Raw genomic sequence first — 23,587 nt, 5'->3', positions numbered from 1 at the left:
AGCGTATCAATGTCGTCTACGCACTGCGACAGAGCCACATCCGCAAGCGCTGGGGCCACTTCCACTCCCACGAAATAGAAGAGTTTTAATCTTTGTAAAATTTGCTCCAAACTGAAATTTGAAACAGTAGTAACATACACGTTTTCTAGCAACATGTGAAATGTTTACCTCCGCAAACCTTGCGCGTAACACCGAAAACATGTAATTAAGTACTAAATAATACTTTATTGGCAATTTAACAATATAGCACTCCTTAAACGTAATTACTATAGTAGACATTCATAATAGCAAACCAAAACTAACTCAAAACATTAATCTCTATGATTAAATTTAAAAACCTTCCACTACGTTTGACCAAATATGCTATGTATTCAATAATATTAGGAGAGAGGTGTTATGCAAAAAAAATGGCACAAATGGAAATACGCATGAAAAGCCCGATGTGAAAACATTAAATAAAAGTAGTTGCAAAGTTCTTAAGCTTTACATTAGTTTATTTGTTGAGAGTCTGGTACAATTTGTCTGACCGCCGAAGCGATCCGAGCCGCGTAGTGTGTACTACTGCGAGGTTGCCGAAGTTGGCTCGGGTCGGGACGAATTTCGCTGTTTAGAAACAAAGGTTTTTAATACATGGAAAATTATCCCAAAGATGAAACTTTGTACAGTTGTAGAATGACCGTTTCTTAGTAACATGTAAAAGTTTTACCGATGTAACCCCTGTGATCACACCAATAACGAGCATTTAAGTCCTAAATGATAATTTCCCAAACGATCCACAAATTTGTGTTTCGTAAATAATTTAATAACTCCATAAATACTTTTTTTAAGTAGGCTCTCAGTATACAGCAAACTTGGTTTTTCTTCAAACGCCATACTGCTACGGTAATAGGAATATGAAATCACTACAGACAAGATTTTGTTCCGTTTACTGTGGTGAAACCAGAGCTAACCGAGAAATGACCGAGCGTCCCGGAAAGTTGTGATATTTGACGATATTTGACGATATTGCGCGAGTAGCACACCCGTACGTGACTACAGAGAATGACTAGTTTCCTTAACCGTTAGGATTTCTGGGACGAACACCCTCTCACAGCTAGGGTCATAAAATACGGTCAAACTCTTGCAAAAACATCCACCACCGCTCTTTGCCACTAGCAATCCAACGACGTCAGCTAGGCGCAGCACTCAAATACATTAACTTATAAAAAAAAACTAAATATGTAATGCTACCTATACATTTTACAACACAACTCGGGTTTTATTTATTTTCTGAAAAAAAAAAGTAATACCTATTATTATAGGAATTATGTTATAAAAACAAAAAAAAAAGAAACTCAGAGTACATTTACAATGTATCGTTTTATTAAATTTTTATGTAGTAAACTGATTTTAAAGAAGTAAATATATAATTTTTAATATTTTCGAATACAGGCTACATTAAAATTTTGCATTGTTCTGATCGAAAATAAAACGATATATCAGAAATAAAAAAATAAAAAAAATAGTTGCTACAAAAATATTTTTTAATAATAAAATTGTTTTAACAGAATAAATCCATGCATATATAAAACCAGAGGTCCTCTAGAGTTTTTCATTTACAAGTTCCAAGCAGAAATCGTTTATTGTTAATTTTATTGTATCAAAAAAATTCATATAAGAAAAAAATGCATAATCTCAATACATGTAACACAAATACACTCTATCATATGAATTAGCTATGTTTAAAGTAATCCCTAAGTAAGACCAAGTTGAATGAGTGTCGCAGTACGCAGTGTGTCGCAATGCCGCGCCGGCGCGGCGGTGGCCGTGAGAGATCAGTACGGCCGCAGTACACTGCAACGCTCGGGCCGCTTTAATAAGCTTACTAATTACGTTAGACTCTTTATAAATATACTGTCTTAAAGCTAAAGGTATAACCATACACATTTATTTGGACATTTTTCGCATTGGGCTCTTCAAATTGGTGTATATCGTATTTTTATCTGGGTGGCAAAGATAAAAAAAAAGTCATGAATTAATCGCTTAATATCATATCTTTAATATTAATAATTTATGCTTTTTACAACATTAATTGCTGCATTAGAGTATCAAGATTATTTTGGTAATCTTATGGACAGTCTAAATTAAAAACTGTACAAATGGGTAGCATTTTAATGGACTGATGTAAGTCGCTGTCATCTAGGACTTAAATGCAAATTTTCGGTGATACGCACAAGATATACAGCGGTAAACTTTCGGTATGTTATTTTATTAAGCATAGTCAACTCTACCTACTTGCAGCTGGCTTTTTGTAAAATGATGTACAATAATCATTATTGAGAGAACAATATAAGCATTACGTGTTCTTCCGCCTGTATCAGCAGCAGTGTTGCACTGATTGTACAAAATTTATTTTACTCTTCAGAAAACTAATGGCAGTCTTGAAATTTTCTGCAAATTTGCAGCAAAACCAATTTGATAGTATAATAATTTCAATCAGACTTACTACAAGCATATGAAAGCACACTTGTTATAAGCTTGTTGCAAGCACTTCACTACTAGCTTGCTGCATAGCAAGCATCTCATGACATCTAGTGGCAAGCCACTGACAGCTTGGCATGGTAAGTTTGCTGCAAGCTGGTCATGGCAAACCAGCTGCGAGCTTGTCAAGGCAATAAGCCTGCTGCAAGCTTGTCATGGCAAACCAGCTGCAAGCTTGTCAAGGCAAGCCTGCTGCAAGCTTGTCACGGCAAACCAGCTGCAAGCTTGTCACGGCAAACCAGCTGCAAGCTTTTCATGGCAAACCAGCAGCAAACATGTCATGGCAAACCAGCTGCAAGCTTGTCACGGCAAGCCTGCTGCAAGCTTGTCGCGGCAAGCCAGCTGCAAGCTTGTAGCGGCAAGCCTGCTGCAAGCTTGTCATGGCAAACCTAATGCAAGCTTGTCACGGCAAACCAGCTGCAAGCTTGTCATGGCAAACCTAATGCAAGCTTGTCACGGCAAACCAGCTGCAAGCTTGTCATGGCAAACCAGCTGCAAGCTTGTCATGGCAAACCAGCACCAAAAATGTAATGGCAAACCAGCTACAAGCTTGTCGCGGCAAGCTTGCTGCAAGCTTGTCACGATAAGCCAGCTACAATTTTGTCAAGGCAAGCCTGCTGCAAGCTTGTCATGGCAACCAGCTGCAAGCTTGTCGCGGCAAGCCTGCTGCAAGCTTGATTCAATCACATTATGGCAAGCTTGCTGCAAGCTTATCATGGCAGGCTTGCTGCTACAAGCTTGTCAAGTGTAAACTAGTTAGCTTGAATCAAGCTTGATTCAAGCTAACACACTTGCCATGGCAAGCTTGATTCAAGCTTGTAGGCTTGTTATGACTCATGGCAAGCTTGATTCAAGCTCGATTCAAGTCTATTTTACTATCTGGGTAGTTAGTGGCTTGACCTCATCATCACCTCTAATTCTAACAAAGTTGTGTGCCATGGGTATCTCCCTGCACCGGGTCTATCACGCCACAATTTATTTACCATGCTTTTCCATTCGCGCACCTAAGTTTCTAGCTACAGAAATATCAAAATTTTTTCAAACTGATTTGCTTAACAAAGTGGTCTAGTTATTCTTATAAACCCGGCGTGTGGTGCGTCCTCCGTCTGCACAGATGACACCGGCATCTTGTTATTGATGGCTCGAGGGGATACTTGCTTTCAGAAAATATAAGGGAGCTATTAAACGCGACGATGAAGTGTCAAATACAGTTTTTGAATCCTAGCATGTTCTAAGAAACAGTTGTATCCAAGATGTACGCAAGGCTAAATTGCTTACACCAGCCGGCTCACGGCTCAAATAAGGCGTGATTTAAGAAATAATGTTAATGCAAACAAAGCTCCAACTGCGAAAAATGTATTAACTCTAACGATTGCAATTCTCATTTCCTAATAAATTTCATTCCTGTGGCACCTGACATCCAAAATAAGGCTAAAAAAGTCATGTTCATAATTCAGAAAGTCAGTTGTAAAAAACATAATGATACGGTTCTTTTTAAGGCCCGTTCTACAATGGCACGGAAACGGAGACGGATCACGTAAACGGAGACGGATCTCACGGAACAGAGTTTCCATAATGGCACGCAGATGGAGACGGACCCGCACGGATTAGCTCGGCAATGCTGAGCTCTTCCGTTTACGTTGCTCCGTGCGACCAATAGACGCCGAGTATTTGGATTTGGTGGTAGTCATGTTTGTTTATGTTAGGGTTACCAACTATTTCACCCTGACCATAAGGGACACTGAACCCCGCCTAATAGAGCCCCGGGGGGGGGGGGGGGGGGAGATATGCAAATTGGTGCTATTTTTAGCAGTTTTTGTATCTGAAAATAAATTATTTATTGGTTGGTTATATTATTGGTTGAAATATTAAAATTTGTTGTATTGGCCTAATAATTTTTTGAGTGATGAATTTAATACATAAAGATATGATAATAAAGATAACTTTATCCGTTTTCAACTCAACACAATATCAACATAAACATAACAGACTAAGCGCGGATGAGTGATGCCACCTGTCGGCGTCAACATGAACTATTTGGTGGCCAGTGAACTGCGGAGTAAACGGAGCCTCGCAATGTCGCAATACATATAACAGGTGGTGCGGCGCAGGCGGAAAAATACTTTTTCAATTTTATGCAGGTGTGTGAATTGAACTTTAAACATGATACGGGAAATATCACGTCCCGTCCTGCCTACGTACGGGATAATTCTTTTAGTCACAGAATACGGGAAATCCCGTACAATACGGGACGGTTGGCAACCCTAGTTTATGTTCTAAATACGTTAACATTTGTTTGAAAAACTAACATTTTTAGTGTTCTTTATTAATTTGTCGTTAATTTTATATATTTTCAAATTCTGCCCGTAATTAGATTTTAAAAAATAATAATTTTTTATTATTATTTATTAATCTTGAAATGCACTCTCAGGCCCGTTCTACAATGGCACGGAAACGGAGACATCGAAAACGTAAACGGAGAAGGATCTCCCTGACATTTCATTGTCGCATCTGCTGCTTCCACAATGCACGGAAACGTTACAAATGGCAACCAATGAAAGTGCATTTCAAAATTAAAAAAATATTAATTTAACTAAAAAAAAATATATATATATGTTTTAAAATATAAGTACGGGTACAGGGACTATTTTAGATTTTTGTATACAACATGTACAGAACCATGATTTAAATAAAGTACAGTCAATATTTAAGCCCAATTTCTTTGCTGTAAGCGTACTTTTTGGATTTAATAATAGTTCAAATTTATATCCAGATTTGCTGATGTATAATTTGTCGCAGCCTCGTCTCTGGTGAAGCTGTGGAAACGGGGTGGACGTCGCTCGGTCGTTCAGTTGTTGTTGTTTGCCCGGCGCCAGCTCTTTGGTAGAGCAGCCTCACACTCTGAGGCGGGAGTGGACCGTTCGGCCCAGTGCAGCTGACCGAGGACGTGCTGACAATGAGGTGTAAAGGTGGGGGTGAAAACCCCCGGGGTTGCAGTGCGCCTAGGCGTCACTGCCGAAGAGTTCCTGCAGGCGGGCCGCCAGTCGGGCCGAGATGGGTTGCGGCCGCGGGTCCTGCGGCTGGCTCCCGGTGGTGCCGGTCGTCAAGGCCTTGCGTGGGGGTGGTGAGGGTAGGGTGAGGGGAATGAGGCGGGGGTAGGATGTCTTGATAGGAGAGAGTAACTCAGGGGGGTGAGGGAAGAGTTGCTCGGCAGTTGGGAATTGCTCTGGGGAGTAGGGGACAGGGGAGAACTGGTAGGAATGGAGGGGGCTGTAGGCAGGACTTGGTTCCCCCTGGCCTGTTGCTGCTGTGAAGTAGCCCCGCAGGTAGGTTGCCTGAGGCTCCCAGAGTAGTATAGGATAGGGCATCCGAGGACTGGGTTCTGGGTGAGGTGCCGAGGTGCCGACCGCCATCTTGGATTTGTGACGTCACGGCGGCAAAAATTCCTCAAAAATGCCTCAAAATGACTCAAAATTTCCCGTTTTAAGAAAAAATTTCCCGTTTCCGAGGGAAAAATTCCCGTTTCGAGGGAAAATTTCCCGTTTTATTCCTCAAAAATCCCAACGGCTAGAAATGTCCTGATAGAGGCTTAAGCATCCTTAACTCAAGCCTCAGTTAAGCCTCTATCAGGATGTGACCTTGACCTTTGACCTTGACCCCGGCGGCCATCTTGGATCCGCCATTTTGGATGACGTCATTTCGTTTTCTAGAAAATTCCGGCATTGTGTTATCCGACATATTGGACGATGACGTCACCGTTGCAATTTTCGTTACGGCCGCCATCTTTAACTTTTTTATTTATTATCCGATTTCAATGAAAAATTTTTTAAAATTTATTAAAAAATCCATTTAATAAAATTTTAATAAAAAAATATTTAAAAAATATACTTTTACGACACGGAGTTCGGAGTCCTCGGTTCGAACCCGGTGAGGCCAAAAAAAATTAAAAATGGCGACCGATCCTCCTCCCGTGGTGACTTTTGGCAGACTGACTCCCACCACTTTTCTTAAAGCATATATATCGTCACCTAGTATGACGTCATGTCCGCCATCTTGTCTTCGATGCTCTAAGCCATCATCATCATTGTATCGTCGACGAGAGTGCGCTGACACCATGTTAGTTTAGTTCGTATCCGCTAGAGTGCAGTAATAATTTATTACTGTGACACCCGCCATCTTGAAATATGGCCGCCATCTTGAAAATCCGTAATTATTTAGCTAGAAATTCGGGAAAAGTTCCAAAATTCATTAAATAAATCACTCATTAACATACATATTGATTCGATCCGCTCCAGTCCTTGGTTCGATCCCTGAATGATGCAAAACATTTAATTTTATATAAAAAATAATAATTTCAATAAACCATGTTCAAAATTCTTAAAGAGACTTTAAATCCTCTACTACCATCATCCTATCAGACACCAAGACCACCATATTGGAAATTCGTAATTGTAATGCTAGAGATTCGGGAAAAAGTTCAAAATTCATTAAATAAATTTGTAATCTATATACTGATTGATTAGATCGACTAAGGTCCTTGACACGATCCCTGGCCGATACAAAACAACTTTAATTTTAAAAAAGTACCAGAAAAGTGTAAGGTTCGAGAAATAAAACACCTCAAAGTCTTTTACAAACATAATATTTATTACACAATTTCTATCCTACTACAGAATCACTTGCGAAAGCCAACAACAATCTTATAAACATTTAGCCCTGCATAGACGTGCAACGACTACTTCTTAGCTCCAAATGGCTCCCAAAGCTCCAACAGCCTCCAAATGCTTAACACAGCTCCAAATGGCTCCAAATGCTCCAACAGCTCCAAAAAAAGGCTCCAAATGCTCCAATAGCCTCCAAATGCTTAACACAGCTCCTAATGGCTCCAAATGCTCCAAACGGCCTCCAAATGCTTGACAGCCTCCAAATGCTTAACACAGCTCTAAATGGCTCCAAATGCTCCAAACGGCCTCCAAATGCTTGACAGCTCCAAATGTCTCCAGCAGCTCCAAATGCTCCAACAGCTCCAAAAAAAAGGCTCCAAATGCTCCAACAGCCTCCAAATGCTTAACACAGCTCCAAATGGCTCCAAATGCTTGACAGCTCCAAATGCATAACACAGCTCCAAATGGCTCCAAATGCTCCAAACGGCCTCCAAATGCTTGACAGCTCCAAATGTCTCCAGCAGCTCCAAATGCTCCAACAGCTCTAAAAAAAGGCTCCAAAAGCTCCAACAGCCTCCAAATGCTTAACACAGTTCCAAATGGCTCCAAATGCTCCAAACGGCCTCCAAATGCTTGACAGCTCCAAATGTTTCCAGCAGCTCCAAATGCTCCAAATGCTTGACAGCTCCAAATGCTTCAAAAGGCTCCAAATGCTCCAAACGGCCTCCAAATGGCTCCAACAGCTCCAACAGCCTCCAAATGCTTGACAGCTCCAAATGTTTCCAGCAGCTCCAAATGCTCCAAATGGCTCCAACAGCCTCCAAATGCTTAACACAGCTCTAAATGGCTCCAACAGCTCCAAAAGACTCCAAATGCTTCAAAAGGCTCCAATTGCTCCAAGAGCTCCATCTTCAATTGGTTCCAACTGATTCCTATTACTTTTATCGAACTTGGCATGATTACTAACATGTCTTTATCAGTATACATTTTGACTGGCAGTGGTAACGTTTTTTTACACCTTTAAGTTATAAGTTTTATTTAGAAATCAGATTTCGATAAATGATAGCTTCCATCTGGAAAGAAAATATATTAATTTATCTTCAAGTTTATACACATACATTTAATTTAATCCATTATTGTATGTAGCCAGCTTCCCTCAGTTCTTTGAGTATGAAGGATATTTCTTTAATGTTCGAATAGTTTCCTGCACAAAGCGATCCATGTAGTAGTCGTAGCCTGTTAACCAATATGTTAGGATCTTCCCATGAGGTATAATCAATCTCTTCTGCTGCCTTCATCATCCTTGCATGTTTATAATAAATATTATCTCTGGTGTTTATCGTTTTAACACCAACCACAAGATCACTTTCGTCATCTTGCCAGTGATTATCACAAGCTTGATCAGGATAATTTATTTTATTACGCCGTTTCCATCGTTTTGGTCTCAAACCACCATCACAGTCTTCGCTCTTGCATGCTTTTGGTGCTTCAGTACAGTACTCAATCATGTCAGCCTCAGATGTGTCACCACAATCTTCAATCATGTCAGCACCACAAACTTGATCAGGATAATTTATTTTATTACGTCGTTTCCATCGTTTTGGTCTCAGACTGCCATCACAGTCTTCGATCTTGCCTGCTTTAGGTGTTTCAGTACAGTACTCAATCATGTCAGCCTCAGATGTGTCACCACAATCTTCAATCATGCCAGCCTCAGATGATTCATCAAAGTCTTCGACCTTGTAAGCTTCAGGTGGTTCTCCATCTTTCACATTTTCATGGAGACGACTAGATATTGGAGTAAATATATTTTCATTTCTAATGTGGTTACAACTTCCTTCGTTTGTTTTAAATTTTAAATTATTATCTTGATCTAGATCAGTAATTTTAGCATTAGCTTTTTCGCCTTCGTTCCTCTTCCGCGATGTTGTAGCCCAGTCTTCGTTATCTTTATTCATCTTAATTGTACAGGTCTTGTAATGTCTATCCAAGTAATATCTTCTACCAAAGGATTTCTGACACTGACTGCAATGAAATGGTTTTTGACAAGGACCCAAATTACACTCGCTTCTCTCATGTCGTTTAGCATTCTTTCTCAAGGTAAACACCTTGCTACAGTATCTACAGTGATGACGTTTTGATACAGCAACAAATCCCGTTTCAGGATTCATATTAGTTATTGAGACTAATGCCAGATGCAAACTAAGAGTTTTAAATTAGATATATTACTTAAATAGAATTTTTTAATTATTTCATCAGCGAGAATTAATTTATCTCATTCAAAGGTACTTGTTGCAAGTAGTTCTGCTTTTCAACAACAGATGTCGCCACATGTTACTTGCAGGTAAATAATATTTAGTTCTTTTATGCGGGATGCGGGATGCTCACTAACGATCGCAAAAGAAGGATGGCTTCGCTAGACTCCAAGGAGAAGGAAGTTCGTCCATCCTGTTAGTGCTTCTTAGATTTCTCAGAGATTATTTGACTGAGTAATGATATTTTTTTTAAATTTCCACCTGATAAAAATATTACAAGTGCTGATTTATTGGCAGAATTTCAATAATTAAATGCGACCTTGAATAAAAAATGACATGACTCATTAAGTAAAAAATTCTTCATGCAGAGATCAATTCCTCATCAGTAACCAGAAGCACTCGGAGAAAACCATCAGATGTCTAGTCAGGAATAATCAGAAGCACCCAGAGAAAACCATCAAAATATTGTCAAGAATAATCAGGAGCACACGGAGAAAACTACCATAATATTGTCAAGAATAAACGGGAGCACACGGAGAAATCCACCATAATATTGACAAGAATAATCAGGAGCACACGGAGAAAACCACCGCAAGTTTTCTTTGATATCATAAAATTTCAGGAAAAAAATAATACTAAAAATAAAAATAAATTAATAAAAAATTAAAAAAAATAAAATAAAAAAAATACATAAAATTCTGGCTTGTACTAGAACTCTATCTTTGTTCAACAATGAGAAGTTCACAAGCTAGCAGAATATATTTATGTATTTTTTTTATTTTATTTTTTTTAAATTTTTTTTTAATTTATTTTTATTTTTAGTATTATTTTTTTCCTGAAATTTTATGATATCAAAGAAAACTTGCGGTGGTTTTCTCCGTGTGCTCCTGATTATTCTTGTCAATATTATGGTGGATTTCTCCGTGTGCTCCCGTTTATTCTTGACAATAGTATGGTAGTTTTCTCCGTGTGCTCCTGATTATTCTTGACAATATTTTGATGGTTTTCTCTGGGTGCTTCTGATTATTCCTGACTAGACATCTGATGGTTTTCTCCGAGTGCTTCTGGTTACTGATGAGGAATTGATCTCTGCATGAAGAATTTTTTACTTAATGAGTCATGTCATTTTTTATTCAAGGTCGCATTTAATTATTGAAATTCTGCCAATAAATCAGCACTTGTAATATTTTTATCAGGTGGAAATTTAAAAAAAAATATCATTACTCAGTCAAATAATCTCTGAGAAATCTAAGAAGCACTAACAGGATGGACGAACTTCCTTCTCCTTGGAGTCTAGCGAAGCCATCCTTCTTTTGCGATCGTTAGTGAGCATCCCGCATCCCGCATAAAAGAACTAAATATTATTTACCTGCAAGTAACATGTGGCGACATCTGTTGTTGAAAAGCAGAACTACTTGCAACAAGTACCTTTGAATGAGATAAATTAATTCTCGCTGATGAAATAATTAAAAAATTCTATTTAAGTAATATATCTAATTTAAAACTCTTAGTTTGCATCTGGCATTAGTCTCAATAACTAATATGAATCCTGAAACGGGATTTGTTGCTGTATCAAAACGTCATCACTGTAGATACTGTAGCAAGGTGTTTACCTTGAGAAAGAATGCTAAACGACATGAGAGAAGCGAGTGTAATTTGGGTCCTTGTCAAAAACCATTTCATTGCAGTCAGTGTCAGAAATCCTTTGGTAGAAGATATTACTTGGATAGACATTACAAGACCTGTACAATTAAGATGAATAAAGATAACGAAGACTGGGCTACAACATCGCGGAAGAGGAACGAAGGCGAAAAAGCTAATGCTAAAATTACTGATCTAGATCAAGATAATAATTTAAAATTTAAAACAAACGAAGGAAGTTGTAACCACATTAGAAATGAAAATATATTTACTCCAATATCTAGTCGTCTCCATGAAAATGTGAAAGATGGAGAACCACCTGAAGCTTACAAGGTCGAAGACTTTGATGAATCATCTGAGGCTGGCATGATTGAAGATTGTGGTGACACATCTGAGGCTGACATGATTGAGTACTGTACTGAAACACCTAAAGCAGGCAAGATCGAAGACTGTGATGGCAGTCTGAGACCAAAACGATGGAAACGACGTAATAAAATAAATTATCCTGATCAAGTTTGTGGTGCTGACATGATTGAAGATTGTGGTGACACATCTGAGGCTGACATGATTGAGTACTGTACTGAAGCACCAAAAGCATGCAAGAGCGAAGACTGTGATGGTGGTTTGAGACCAAAACGATGGAAACGGCGTAATAAAATAAATTATCCTGATCAAGCTTGTGATAATCACTGGCAAGATGACGAAAGTGATCTTGTGGTTGGTATTAAAACGATAAACACCAGAGATAATATTTATTATAAACATGCAAGGATGATGAAGGCAGCAGAAGAGATTGATTATACCTCATGGGAAGATCCTAACATATTGGTTAACAGGCTACGACTACTACATGGATCGCTTTGTACAGGAAACTATTCGAACATTAAAGAAATATCCTTCATACTCAAAGAACTGAGGGAAGCTGGCTACATACAATAATGGATTAAATTAAATGTATGTGTATAAACTTGAAGATAAATTAATATATTTTCTTTCCAGATGGAAGCTATCATTTATCGAAATCTGATTTCTAAATAAAACTTATAACTTAAAGGTGTAAAAAAACGTTACCACTGCCAGTCAAAATGTATACTGATAAAGACATGTTAGTAATCATGCCAAGTTCGATAAAAGTAATAGGAATCAGTTGGAACCAATTGAAGATGGAGCTCTTGGAGCAATTGGAGCCTTTTGAAGCATTTGGAGTCTTTTGGAGCTGTTGGAGCCATTTAGAGCTGTGTTAAGCATTTGGAGGCTGTTGGAGCCATTTGGAGCATTTGGAGCTGCTGGAAACATTTGGAGCTGTCAAGCATTTGGAGGCTGTTGGAGCTGTTGGAGCCATTTGGAGGCCGTTTGGAGCATTTGGAGCCATTTGGAACTGTGTTAAGCATTTGGAGGCTGTTGGAGCTTTTGGAGCCTTTTTTTAGAGCTGTTGGAGCATTTGGAGCTGCTGGAGACATTTGGAGCTGTCAAGCATTTGGAGGCCGTTTGGAGCATTTGGAGCCATTTGGAGCTGTGTTATGCATTTGGAGCTGTCAAGCATTTGGAGCCATTTGGAGCTGTGTTAAGCATTTGGAGGCTGTTGGAGCATTTGGAGCCTTTTTTTGGAGCTGTTGGAGCATTTGGAGCTGCTGGAGACATTTGGAGCTGTCAAGCATTTGGAGGCCGTTTGGAGCATTTGGAGCCATTTAGAGCTGTGTTAAGCATTTGGAGGCTGTCAAGCATTTGGAGGCCGTTTGGAGCATTTGGAGTCATTTGGAGCTGTGTTAAGCATTTGGAAGCTATTGGAGCATTTGGAGCCTTTTTTTGGAGCTGTTGGAGGATTTGGAGCCATTTGGAGCTGTGTTAAGCATTTGGAGGCTGTTGGAGCTTTGGGAGCCATTTGGAGCTAAGAAGTAGTCGTTGCACGTCTATGCAGGGCTAAATGTTTATAAGATTGTTGTTGGCTTTCGCAAGTGATTCTGTAGTAGGATAGAAATTGTGTAATAAATATTATGTTTGTAAAAGACTTTGAGGTGTTTTATTTCTCGAACCTTACACTTTTCTGGTACTTTTTTAAAATTAAAGTTGTTTTGTATCGGCCAGGGATCGTGTCAAGGACCTTAGTCGATCTAATCAATCAGTATATAGATTACAAATTTATTTAATGAATTTTGAACTTTTTCCCGAATCTCTAGCATTACAATTACGAATTTCCAATATGGTGGTCTTGGTGTCTGATAGGATGATGGTAGTAGAGGATTTAAAGTCTCTTTAAGAATTTTGAACATGGTTTATTGAAATTATTATTTTTTATATAAAATTAAATGTTTTGCATCATTCAGGGATCGAACCAAGGACTGGAGCGGATCGAATCAATATGTATGTTAATGAGTGATTTATTTAATGAATTTTGGAACTTTTCCCGAATTTCTAGCTAAATAATTACGGATTTTCAAGATGGCGGCCATATTTCAAGATGGCGGGTGTCACAGTAATAAATTATTACTGCACTCTAGCGGATACGAACTAAACTAACATGGTGTCAGCGCACTCTCGTCGACGATACAATGATGATGATGGCTTCCAGCATCGAAGACAAGATGGCGGACATGACGTCATACTAGGTGACGATATATATGCTTTAAGAAAAGTGGTGGGAGTCAGTCTGCCAAAAGTCACCACGGGAGGAGGATCGGTCGCCATTTTTAATTTTTTTTGGCCTCACCGGGTTCGAACCGAGGACTCCGAACTCCGTGTCGTAAAAGTATATTTTTTAAATATTTTTTATTAAAATTTTATTAAATGGATTTTTTAATAAATTTTAAACATTTTTTCATTGTAATCGGATAATAAATAAAAAAGTTAAAGATGGCGGCCGTAACGAAAATTGCAACGGTGACGTCATCGTCCAATATGTCGGATAACACAATGCCGGAATTTTCTAGAAAACGAAATGACGTCATCCAAAATGGCGGATCCAAGATGGCCGCCGGGGTCAAGGTCAAAGGTCAAGGTCACATCCTGATAGAGGCTTAACTGAGGCTTGAGTTAAGGATGCTTAAGCCTCTATCAGGACATTTCTAGCCGTTGGGATTTTTGAGGAATAAAACGGGAAATTTTCCCTCGAAACGGGAATTTTTCCCTCGGAAACAGGAAATTTTTTCTTAAAACGGGAAATTTTGAGTCATTTTGAGGCATTTTTGAGGAATTTTTGCCGCCGTGACGTCACAAATCCAAGATGGCGGTCGGCACCTCGGCACCTCACCCAGAACCCAGTCCTCGGATGCCCTATCCTATACTACTTCCCAGGTAGGCTGGGTGGAGCCTGATGGCGGTACCTCGGAGAGAGTAGACTTCCGCCGGGTGCGGCGGCAGCCGGAACGCTTCCTCATTCAACTCAGGGGGTAGGAGGAGGGATGTGCCCGCGGTCTCGCAAGGAGTCGCTAGCAGAGAGGTTGGATGTAGGAGAGAGGGATGCCCGCGGTCTCACTAAGAGTCGCTAGCAGAGGATTGCCCGCGGTCTCACAAGGAGTCGCTAGCGGATGGGTGGGCGGAGAGAGGTAGAATGAGAGAGAGAGAGAGAAAGAAAGAAGCCCGCGGTCTCACTAATGTCGCTAGCTGAGGAAGGCAAGCCAATAATACCACTTTTGCTTGCGATAATATTTATTCTCCCAGATTGGCTGGGAGAGAGGAGAGCTCTCTAGGCCGTTACCTCATATGCTCGGCCGAGAGCGTGTGACAGCGATACCAGGAACTATTATGTTCCCATAACTCGCTATGTGGTTGCCAATATAAATATTGCGACCCCGTCACTTTGTTCGAATCATTGGAAACGACGGCGGGGCGCGAAGTGTGCGATTTTAAGATTAAAGGTGGCTCACGGTCCAGAAAGAAGTAAAATAGCTGTCGCTTGTTGCTTGGCTCTATTTTTATTAGTGTAGATGTCAGGCGGGGGGAGGTCACCCTTTCCCCTCAGTTAGTTGGCTAACTGATGCATGAGAGTGTCGTGATGTCTGTATTTAGAGGCGTGTGGAGTGTGCGCAAAAATGGCCTAATTAATCTCGTTGTGTGAGTGTAGTGTATAGTTCCAAGGCCGCACATACCCGGCTGACCAAGCAGGCATATCATCGTGTAGAGTGAGTCTGGTGAAGGAGAGAGCGCATAGAATTAGTAAACACTGCGATGATGCCTGCAATTTTTTTTTTTTTAATTTTTTTGGGGAAAACAACTAGCATGAACTATAGCCCCGCATGGGCTAATGAAGACCTAAAAGAACGAATGTATAATAATTTTAATTAAATTCGTGAAACGATTAAATGTAAAGTTTCCGTGAGTTGCTGCTTCGGGTCACGCTCAGGAGTGGACATAGCTTCATGTCGCCTGTCGCCAGCAAAAGGCAGTCGGTCAGTTAGAGAAATTGCCCAATCCTTCATCACAAGTCCCTGGCCACAACTCCTACGCTTAAGTTCTAACGGTGATGTACAGTTGACCGGGCTATACTGATAATAAATTTACACGGTAATATAGGGCCCCGCTGGGCCGCATTTCGGCTGTGTATACTCGTTTCGGTGCAGTGTGTACTGGGATGTATGTGGCCTTGGCTTAGGCAAGTCGCGGTTTTTTAAATTGTCGCTGGACAGCTGGGTCGTAGTCGGGGATAGTATGTATAAAAACATTAGGATGTGCCGGGAGTTGACCATAAAAAGACCTATTTTGGCGTTTTATATAGTCCGAGACATATTCTACTTTAAGGAGCTGGTGTACTTCTAGATTGCTAGTATACCAGGCGCAATCTGATATTACTCTTAGGAATCTATTTTGTGTTATTTGAAGCTTTTTTTATGTGCGACTTGGCTGCATAGCCATATATTTCGCAAGCATAAAGAAGTTGAGGGCGAACTATTTGTAGGTATAGTTGAAGTTTTTTCTTTCTGGGGAATTGAGGGGCCTTAAACATTGGGTATAGGGATCTTAAAGTGCCGATTGCAATCCATGAAACTTTATTAACCTGGTGTTTCCAGGTGAGACTTGAGTCGAGAGTTAGGCCTAAATATCTTACAGATTTTTCGTAGGGAATTTCTTGATTAAAGATTTTAAGTGCGCGATCAGGAGCTGTACATTTTTAGTTAAAATTATTGTGGTTGACTTGGCTCCATTAAAATTAATGGCTTGTTAGCCCGCACAATTTATACACGTTTCGTCTACAATCATTTGTGTTAAAGTTTTACATATTTCTATCTCTTTTGATCTTTTGCATTTTACAATAGTATTTACACGTCTACAAAACATACTTACAATATATCCTTAATAATCTACATAAATATTTACAATAATAACATATATAAAATAACTATAATACCTTGTCTCTTTATATTTACAACTGCCATCTAGTGACGAGTGGGGGCACTACCAGGGTCATGGCTGGAGTGTTGCGCCGCGGACAGGATTGTGACCCGGGTTTTTTGTTTAATAAAGAGGAGGTACGACGTCAAATTATATTTTAATATTATCATGTATAGCAGGTTTTCTTAACATTAACTGTCAATTTATTATTTATGAACCAATTATTATTTCATCTATAGGTATGTGACTTTTTTTGTATTTAAATTACGTGGAAATAAACCTGATACTAAGATTCTGTTAATGGCATTTATAATCCTACTATGAAAACGTTAATTTTGATGTTCTCTGCGACCCTTGCGAAACTCCGTGGATAGTATTTCAACTTCAAGTCAAACTCATAGCTTTTAGCTTCACTGCCAGGTGGCAGCATTGCTCAAACAGGATAAGCCTGCAGTCTACCGTCTTTTATATGAACTAGTTTTAAAATATCAGATTCGACAGAATTCCGGATCGGTATGGTTCTGGCGTACAGGTTAGTCACTGGAATTTCACCTAAAATATTTCGACACTTTTCCGTGTGCTATTTGTAGATGCTAATAACAAACAGAATAGTCACTACACCGTTTCGACACAATTCCGTCATTCCTACGATTGTGCGGAATATATACTATTCCGTGTCGGTAAAAATCCGGGCCACCTTTCAGAATTTATTTCGTAGACGGAATAGTCACTATTCCGTTCGATGAAAATCCGTCCTTTTACTTAGGGAATCCGGAATAGTCACTACGCCGGGTCGAAACGATGCAGTCGCCCCCATACCCGGGAAACTAAGCAACTTCCTCAATAACTTCAAAGAAGAATGTCTTCATGACGTGCCTTACATAACTCTTAAGGCATCCTAATACACCCAGCATTTAAATAAATTGCAACATTTATAAAAGCGAAACGAATTGTGTATTAGTAAAAATGATTCCAGACAGGATTATTATCTCATGAAATATGTAGCTATAAGGTTAACAACAACATAAATGATTATTGTGTGCAAACAGGTTATGTGAGTATGGTCTTAGGTGGGACTAGTCGGGTGCGCGACATAATCAAAATTGGGCGTTGCCTCTAGAAGCGTGTCTGCCAATATTTCAGCAAATATTGTAGTAGAACAATATAGGATAAAAATGGGAGACACATTATGCAGAGTATTCTAGCGGCAGGGCATGATCCTACGCCGTTAGCACAAATATGATAAGGGTATTTTGGCCATATAGAATGTACGTTTGTTCCAAGTTTTCTTTAGTTATGGTTATTTATTATGGTTGGAAAAGTTCCTGCTATGTTTGGTTACAACAATTACGACATAGCTAACTGCTCGAAGTAATTTTTTGAAGTTAAAATTCCTTAGGTGCGTTGGTGTCGAAGTCGTCTACGCTTTGTGGCATTAACCTATACATATTCGCTTATACGAACACTGGGAACATATGAAACTTAGCGGTGCCAAATAAATCTCTGTGGCAGCAAACATTTTCTGGAAAACATTTTATCAAACTTAAAGTGTGACTCAAGGAGATAGTCGTAACTTAAAAAATAAATTATAATTTTGGGACTATACAGTGAATACATACATAAAATTTTTCCTATATTCGCGATGGATGTATTTAGCACAGTGGCATTATTCATAATAGATGCACAAAAATACTTGGGGTCAAATCTCATCCATTTCAATTTTTAATCTTACAATTCCTATAGGACTCATTATTACATTTTAAAATCATAGGTTGTTAAAGAAAATTACTTGTTTAAGTAAGTGTTGTAATAACCTTAAATGCACAGCTCAGTACATTGGTAGGCATATAACATTTATTTTTTCTTACAATTAAAATAAATCTTATAAACATAATCGAAATGATTGTGTACACTGAAATATGTATATAAATATATACACAAATATAAAGAAGAATTTATGTTTGTTCGCATGTTTTTTTATACAAATGTATAGTTTTATTCCGAACTTTATGAAATGTTACAAACTCGACCTTCAAAATAAGTAAAATATTACTGTGTACATAAGATTCCTAAAAGCAATCCCAATTTCTCTTTCATAAAGCATAAAATGTGGTACTTCCTGGTCAAATTTTGAACAATTGCCATTTTAAAAAATAAATACATTACTCTTCATCTAATTTTGAAAAAAAGTGTGCCAAAAGTACTCAAAAATATAATTATTCGGAATTTTTTTCTTCATTCTGATGAGCACCTATTCTAGGACATAAACTGTTTCATCATGTTTAACGGAATTATTTATGAAATAAAATATTTACAAAAATTCAGTTATAAAGTTAATTATGTTTCATTGTTAAGGGCTGGTTTTATGACCTCCGACTAAAGTTCCAGCTAAAATTTAACCACAGGCTAGCTCTTATTTCGGTTTTATGACTACCTGTAGTTAACGTCTACCTTCCCGTTAAAGTTCCGGCTAACTTAGCGGGTGGATGAATCATTCGCTAGCTGCTTAACCGGAGGCTAAGCAACAGAAAATAAAATGGCGATGTACCAGGCGAGGTTAGTTGTTGATAGTGATGATTACTATTTGAGGAATTCTATTGAATATTTGCAGGATGCGATGGAATAATTTATTACTAAATATAAAATGCTTCGCCGTATTCGTCAAAGTTTTATTAAAAATTACACGACATGAAAGTGTAGTCACACTTTTCCATTCTCGTCGAGTCGTGTATTATTATTTTACTTTAATTGATCACGAAGTACATAAACATATGCAATTTATATAAACTTAAATGTTCCTGCGTAATAATATGTGTAAATAAGTTAATTTTAAAATTGCAAAACAGGGGTGTTATTACCTATAAAATGTGTGTTTTCGTGGAAGTTGGATCTGTGAATTTTTATTCGTAATACAGTGGACATATGCTGGGAATGAAATGCACTTCATACGACTTCAGACGTGGTTCTAATTCAATGAATAAAATTGAATGTGAAAATAAATGTTACCCAATTATCCCTTCCCTATCTTACAAACCTTTATGTACTTATTATCTACCTGCCACGCAAGTGCAAAACGAAAACAGCACTGGAATTATTCTGTTTCCGGTATCCAAGTTTATCCCTTGATCCTATCGGCATGACCCTTTATATGTTGGTCTTGTTTTACATTAGACTTGCTGTTTTAATTTAGAATGTTGAAAAATCCTGTACATAACTCAAAATACCTAACATATCACAATACAAACAAATTATGTCAGGTCTTGTAAAAATGTATTTCTTTCGTATACATTTTACAATCATAATTATTTCCCCAGTGAATATGTCTAGGATCTCTCGACTGCCGTCACCCGACCTCTGTGAAAGGCCCGGGGGGTACCTGACGGGCGCTACGGGCGTCGCGGTGCTCTTGTTGTCTGGAAGGGCGCCAGGCTAGCGGGCTGCTAGGCCGTTGGTGTTGGGTCGTGGGTACTCTGCCCCCGCGTGCCCCGCCAGGTACAAGGCTTGAATCTACCCTGAATGGCTCTCCCTTGACTGTGAAGGCCGCTCGGCCGTGTGGAGGACGGGAGACTCCGGAAAATTAGTGTACACGAGTTGGTGAGAATTACCTTTAATCTAGTCCCGCTACAAAACACTCTCACCAACACTTGGCGACGTCTAGCCGTTACACAATTAACACAGAAAAAACATAACACTACGCGACACTAATGGTTACCGCGGCAGTCTCGCGGGACGCGGGTCGATGCTCGCTGGAGACGGCCAGCGCCGAACATTAACGGGTGCAGGGGAGGCTCTATGAACGGGCTCCTAAATTCGGCGAAACACTTACGTGTGTGCAGCCGGCAGGCATATGCACGGCATCTTTAAGTAAAAACACTTTCGCTGGAGTCGGCCAATACCGTACGTTCTGTGCTACGATACGTATCGCGGTATCACACTGAAGACGGTCGGGATAGGCCCGGCTCCGCAAAATACGCGCCGAGTTGACGTGGGCAGCGGTGAATTAACAAAAGGTTTTTAAATTTAAAGATTTAGTACAGAATAAAAAACAATCAATGAAAGAAACTTGGATGCTGCCCACGGACACACGTCTGTTCCCGGCCTGGAGTGGTTCGAGACTGCCGAACATGGCCACCTCGCAAGGAAGAGAAACTTTCTCTTCTTTGTGAGTCGGCATCAAAAAACTTATATTAATTGAATTTACTCTATGACAAGTTCAAACATGTTCCAGGTGCCCAATTAAAATGTAGCACCTGGTAATTGGGTGCTTAAGGCTTAACAATGATTTAATGAATTTAATTATTTAAATTGTGACATCAAGTTGGCGACTGTAAATTTACTAACATATTGTCCCACTGTGAATTGTTTTAGAGGGATTTCTCCTATTCTTACTTGATCATAGTCACGGGCATTTTAATTAAGGCCAATGGCCACGGTGACAGTTAATGAGGTTTGTTGTCTATTGGGGTCACGCCCGAGGCGCTCGCCTGACTCAATCCGGCTGGGCAATGGGGCGCGCTCCGAAAACGGGATACGGTACTGGCGGTGCGGAGCACGGGCTTAAAGGCCATGGTCGGTACGACGTCAAATGCCCCCCCCAGTGGAAGCCCGTCTCCGCCCCGTGTTCCCGCTCCCGCGGTACAACGACCCCCTAGCTCAGCCAGCACACTTCGACACGCGATCCCATAGCGCGTGGCGCCTTAGCGCTGGCGGCGCGTGAGGTGCTGGCGCAGGCGGACGCCGCCTCGGTCGCTGCGTGGGCAGCTGGGCCGGGAGGCGGCACCGCGGCGCATGAGGTGCTGGCGCAGGCGGACGCCGCCTCGGTTGCTGCGTGGGCAGCTGGGCCGGGAGGCGGCGCCGCGGCGCATGGTGTGTCGGCGCAGGCGGACGCCGCCTCGGTCGCTGCATGGGCAGCTGGGCCAGAAGGCGGCGCCGCGGCGCATGAGGTGCTGGCGCAGGCGGACGCCGCCTCGGTCGCAGTGTGGACAGCTGGGCCGGGAGGCGGCGCTGCGGCGCATGGAGTGTCGGCGCAGGCGGACACCGCCTCGTTCGCTGCGTGGGCAGCTGGGCCGGGAGGCGGTGCCGCAGCACGTGATGGGTGGGGCGGTGTGACGAGACTGCCCAGGACGTACTCGGCCAGGTGGGCGGGGGGTTGGCGCTCCCGTCGGGGGCGCTCTCGCGGGCTCCTCCCCGCGGGGCTCGTCGGGCCTTGCCGTCCGTAGGGCTGGCGCTCCCGCTCGGGTATAAGCGCTGGGCTGGGTGAGCTCCGCCCCAGGGTGGTGTTCAGGACGAACTCCTGCAGCCTTGCTGGTCTGCGTCATGTCCGACGGGGACGTCCAGCCCCCTCCTCGCGTGGTTGTGTGACGGTGACGCGGAAAGTTGCGTCGGCAAGGGAGGCCGCGTGCCCCCAACCACCTCTGGTCGGGCTCGGGGGCGATTCCTCTTCGTCCTCGTCTGGGTCGGATATAATGGGTTCGGGGTCAGGGGTCGCTCTGGCGGGGTCTTCGGAGTCGTCCCCCGCGACTTCTGTCACCCGGCACCTGGCGTGGCGGGGCCGGCCTCGTCTCCGCCGGCGCGGCGTGGTGTGAGTCTCCGTAGGTTCCTCATGCCGCGGGGGCAGCTCGCTCTCGGGGGCCTCCCCTTGTGGCGCGGTTTCTGCTGGACAGGGTGCCTCGCCGGGGTCGTGGGGTGCGTCCGCGTCCAGTTCCCCGTCGTTGAGGTACTCGGGCTCGTCTGGAGCGGTGTCCTCGGCTTCCTCTCGCTGTTGCTCCAGTCCTCCAGGAGGGAGTGCATCAAGGGGGATGTCTGGTCCGTCTGCCGTGTCCCCATGTTCGGGTTCGCTCGGGAGTGGTTCCCCGGGGGTCGCCGCCACTCGCAGGTGGTCCCGGTGGATCTTCTGCACGCGGCGGTCGCCCAAGTCCACCATGTAGGACGTCGCCCCCAGGCGCTGCGTCACGGTGTAGGGCCCCTCCCAGCGGGGAGCGAGTCCAGCGCAGTAATTGCGCGGCGCTGCCGACAGTGGGTACGCTCGGGCGTACACCCGATCGCCAGCCCGCAGTTGTGCCGGGGGTCGCGCTGTCTGGGGCGTGATTCCCTGACTGTAGCGGGCTTGTCTTGAGCGTGCCGCATCGTGCTCCTGGGTTCGTCGTCCGTCGCGCTCGTCCGGTTACTCTCCTGGGTACGGTACGCCGTGTGTTGCCAGCTCGCCAGGAAGCGGCAGGTTACGCCCCTGGATCATCTCGGCGGGGGTCATCCCAGTGGCCGCGTTCACGCGCCGCCGGACGCAGAACAGTGCGTTGGCGACGTGGCGGTCCCACTGGTTGTGGTCCTCCCCTAGGCGCAGCCGCAGTTGAGTTTTCAGATCCTGATTCCTGCGCTCGGTCGGATTGGCCCTGGGGTGGTATGAGGGTGTGGTGGATGATGTGTGCCTCTTGGCACCACCCTCTCCACTGGGTCCCCAGGAACTGGCTGCCGTTGTCCGTCAAGACGGACTCCGGGTAGCCGAACCGAGTGAGGAACTCGCGCGTCAGGACTTCGATGATGGTGGCCGCCCGTGCGTTGCCGCAGGGGTAGGCTTCTGTCCAGCGGGTGAACATGTCGGTCACGACCATTAGGAAGAGCTTACCCCGTGCCGAGCGGGGGTACGGCCCCATTACGTCCAGCGCGAGCGTCTGGAACGGTGTTGACGGCTGGCGAGGCTGCTGTTGCTGCGTGCTGTCGTCTCTGTGGGCCTTGCGGCGCTGGCAGATCTCGCACTCCCGGACGTAGACCCGGACATCCCGGTTCACCCCCGGCCAGTGGTAGTACCGGCAGACGGCTCGCCGGGTCTGGTCAGAGCCTGGGTGTCCGGCGAGGTCATGATCGTGGTAGAATCGCAGTGTTGCCTCGCGCGCTTCGGGTGGGACGTAGGTCTTCCACTCGTCCTCTTCCCCCAGCGGTCTGTTCATGACCCGGTCGTCCCGGAGCTGCAGGCGGGGTGGTCTCCTCCGCGCGCTGTCTCGCGGCGCTGGTCGGCGTCTGGCGAGCGGCGCTGGGCCATGAGGACGCGCTGCTCCAGGTCGGCCTCGGTACTGGGAGGGTCTTCGGTCCCTTCTACGCCGAGCGTGAGGCGGGTGCAGGTAGGGTGTCCATCGGCAGTCGTGCTGGTGTGGGGTGGAGGCAGGATTTCGTCCCACTCCTCCTCGT

At 42.7% G+C, this 23,587-nt stretch overlaps 1 protein-coding gene across 1 annotated transcript; it reads right to left on the bottom strand.

The window, feature by feature from the left end:
• Window positions 1-5,522: 5,522 nt before the first annotated feature.
• Window positions 5,523-23,055, bottom strand: LOC134540088 (uncharacterized). Its single transcript, XM_063382604.1, has 4 exons — window positions 23,028-23,055; window positions 21,808-22,135; window positions 21,494-21,714; window positions 5,523-5,827 (listed from the first exon to the last, which is right to left on the bottom strand). The coding sequence occupies exons 1-4, from the start codon at window positions 23,053-23,055 to the stop codon at window positions 5,523-5,525; spliced, it is 882 nt and encodes a 293-aa protein (XP_063238674.1).
• Window positions 23,056-23,587: the final 532 nt, after the last annotated feature.

The sequence above is a fragment of the Bacillus rossius genome, chromosome 1 (genome assembly GCF_032445375.1).
Source record: "Bacillus rossius redtenbacheri isolate Brsri chromosome 1, Brsri_v3, whole genome shotgun sequence".
Lineage (NCBI taxonomy): Eukaryota > Metazoa > Arthropoda > Insecta > Phasmatodea > Bacillidae > Bacillus > Bacillus rossius.
The sequence above is the reverse complement of the archived record's forward strand: the minus strand, read 5'-3'. Positions and strand labels throughout refer to the sequence as shown.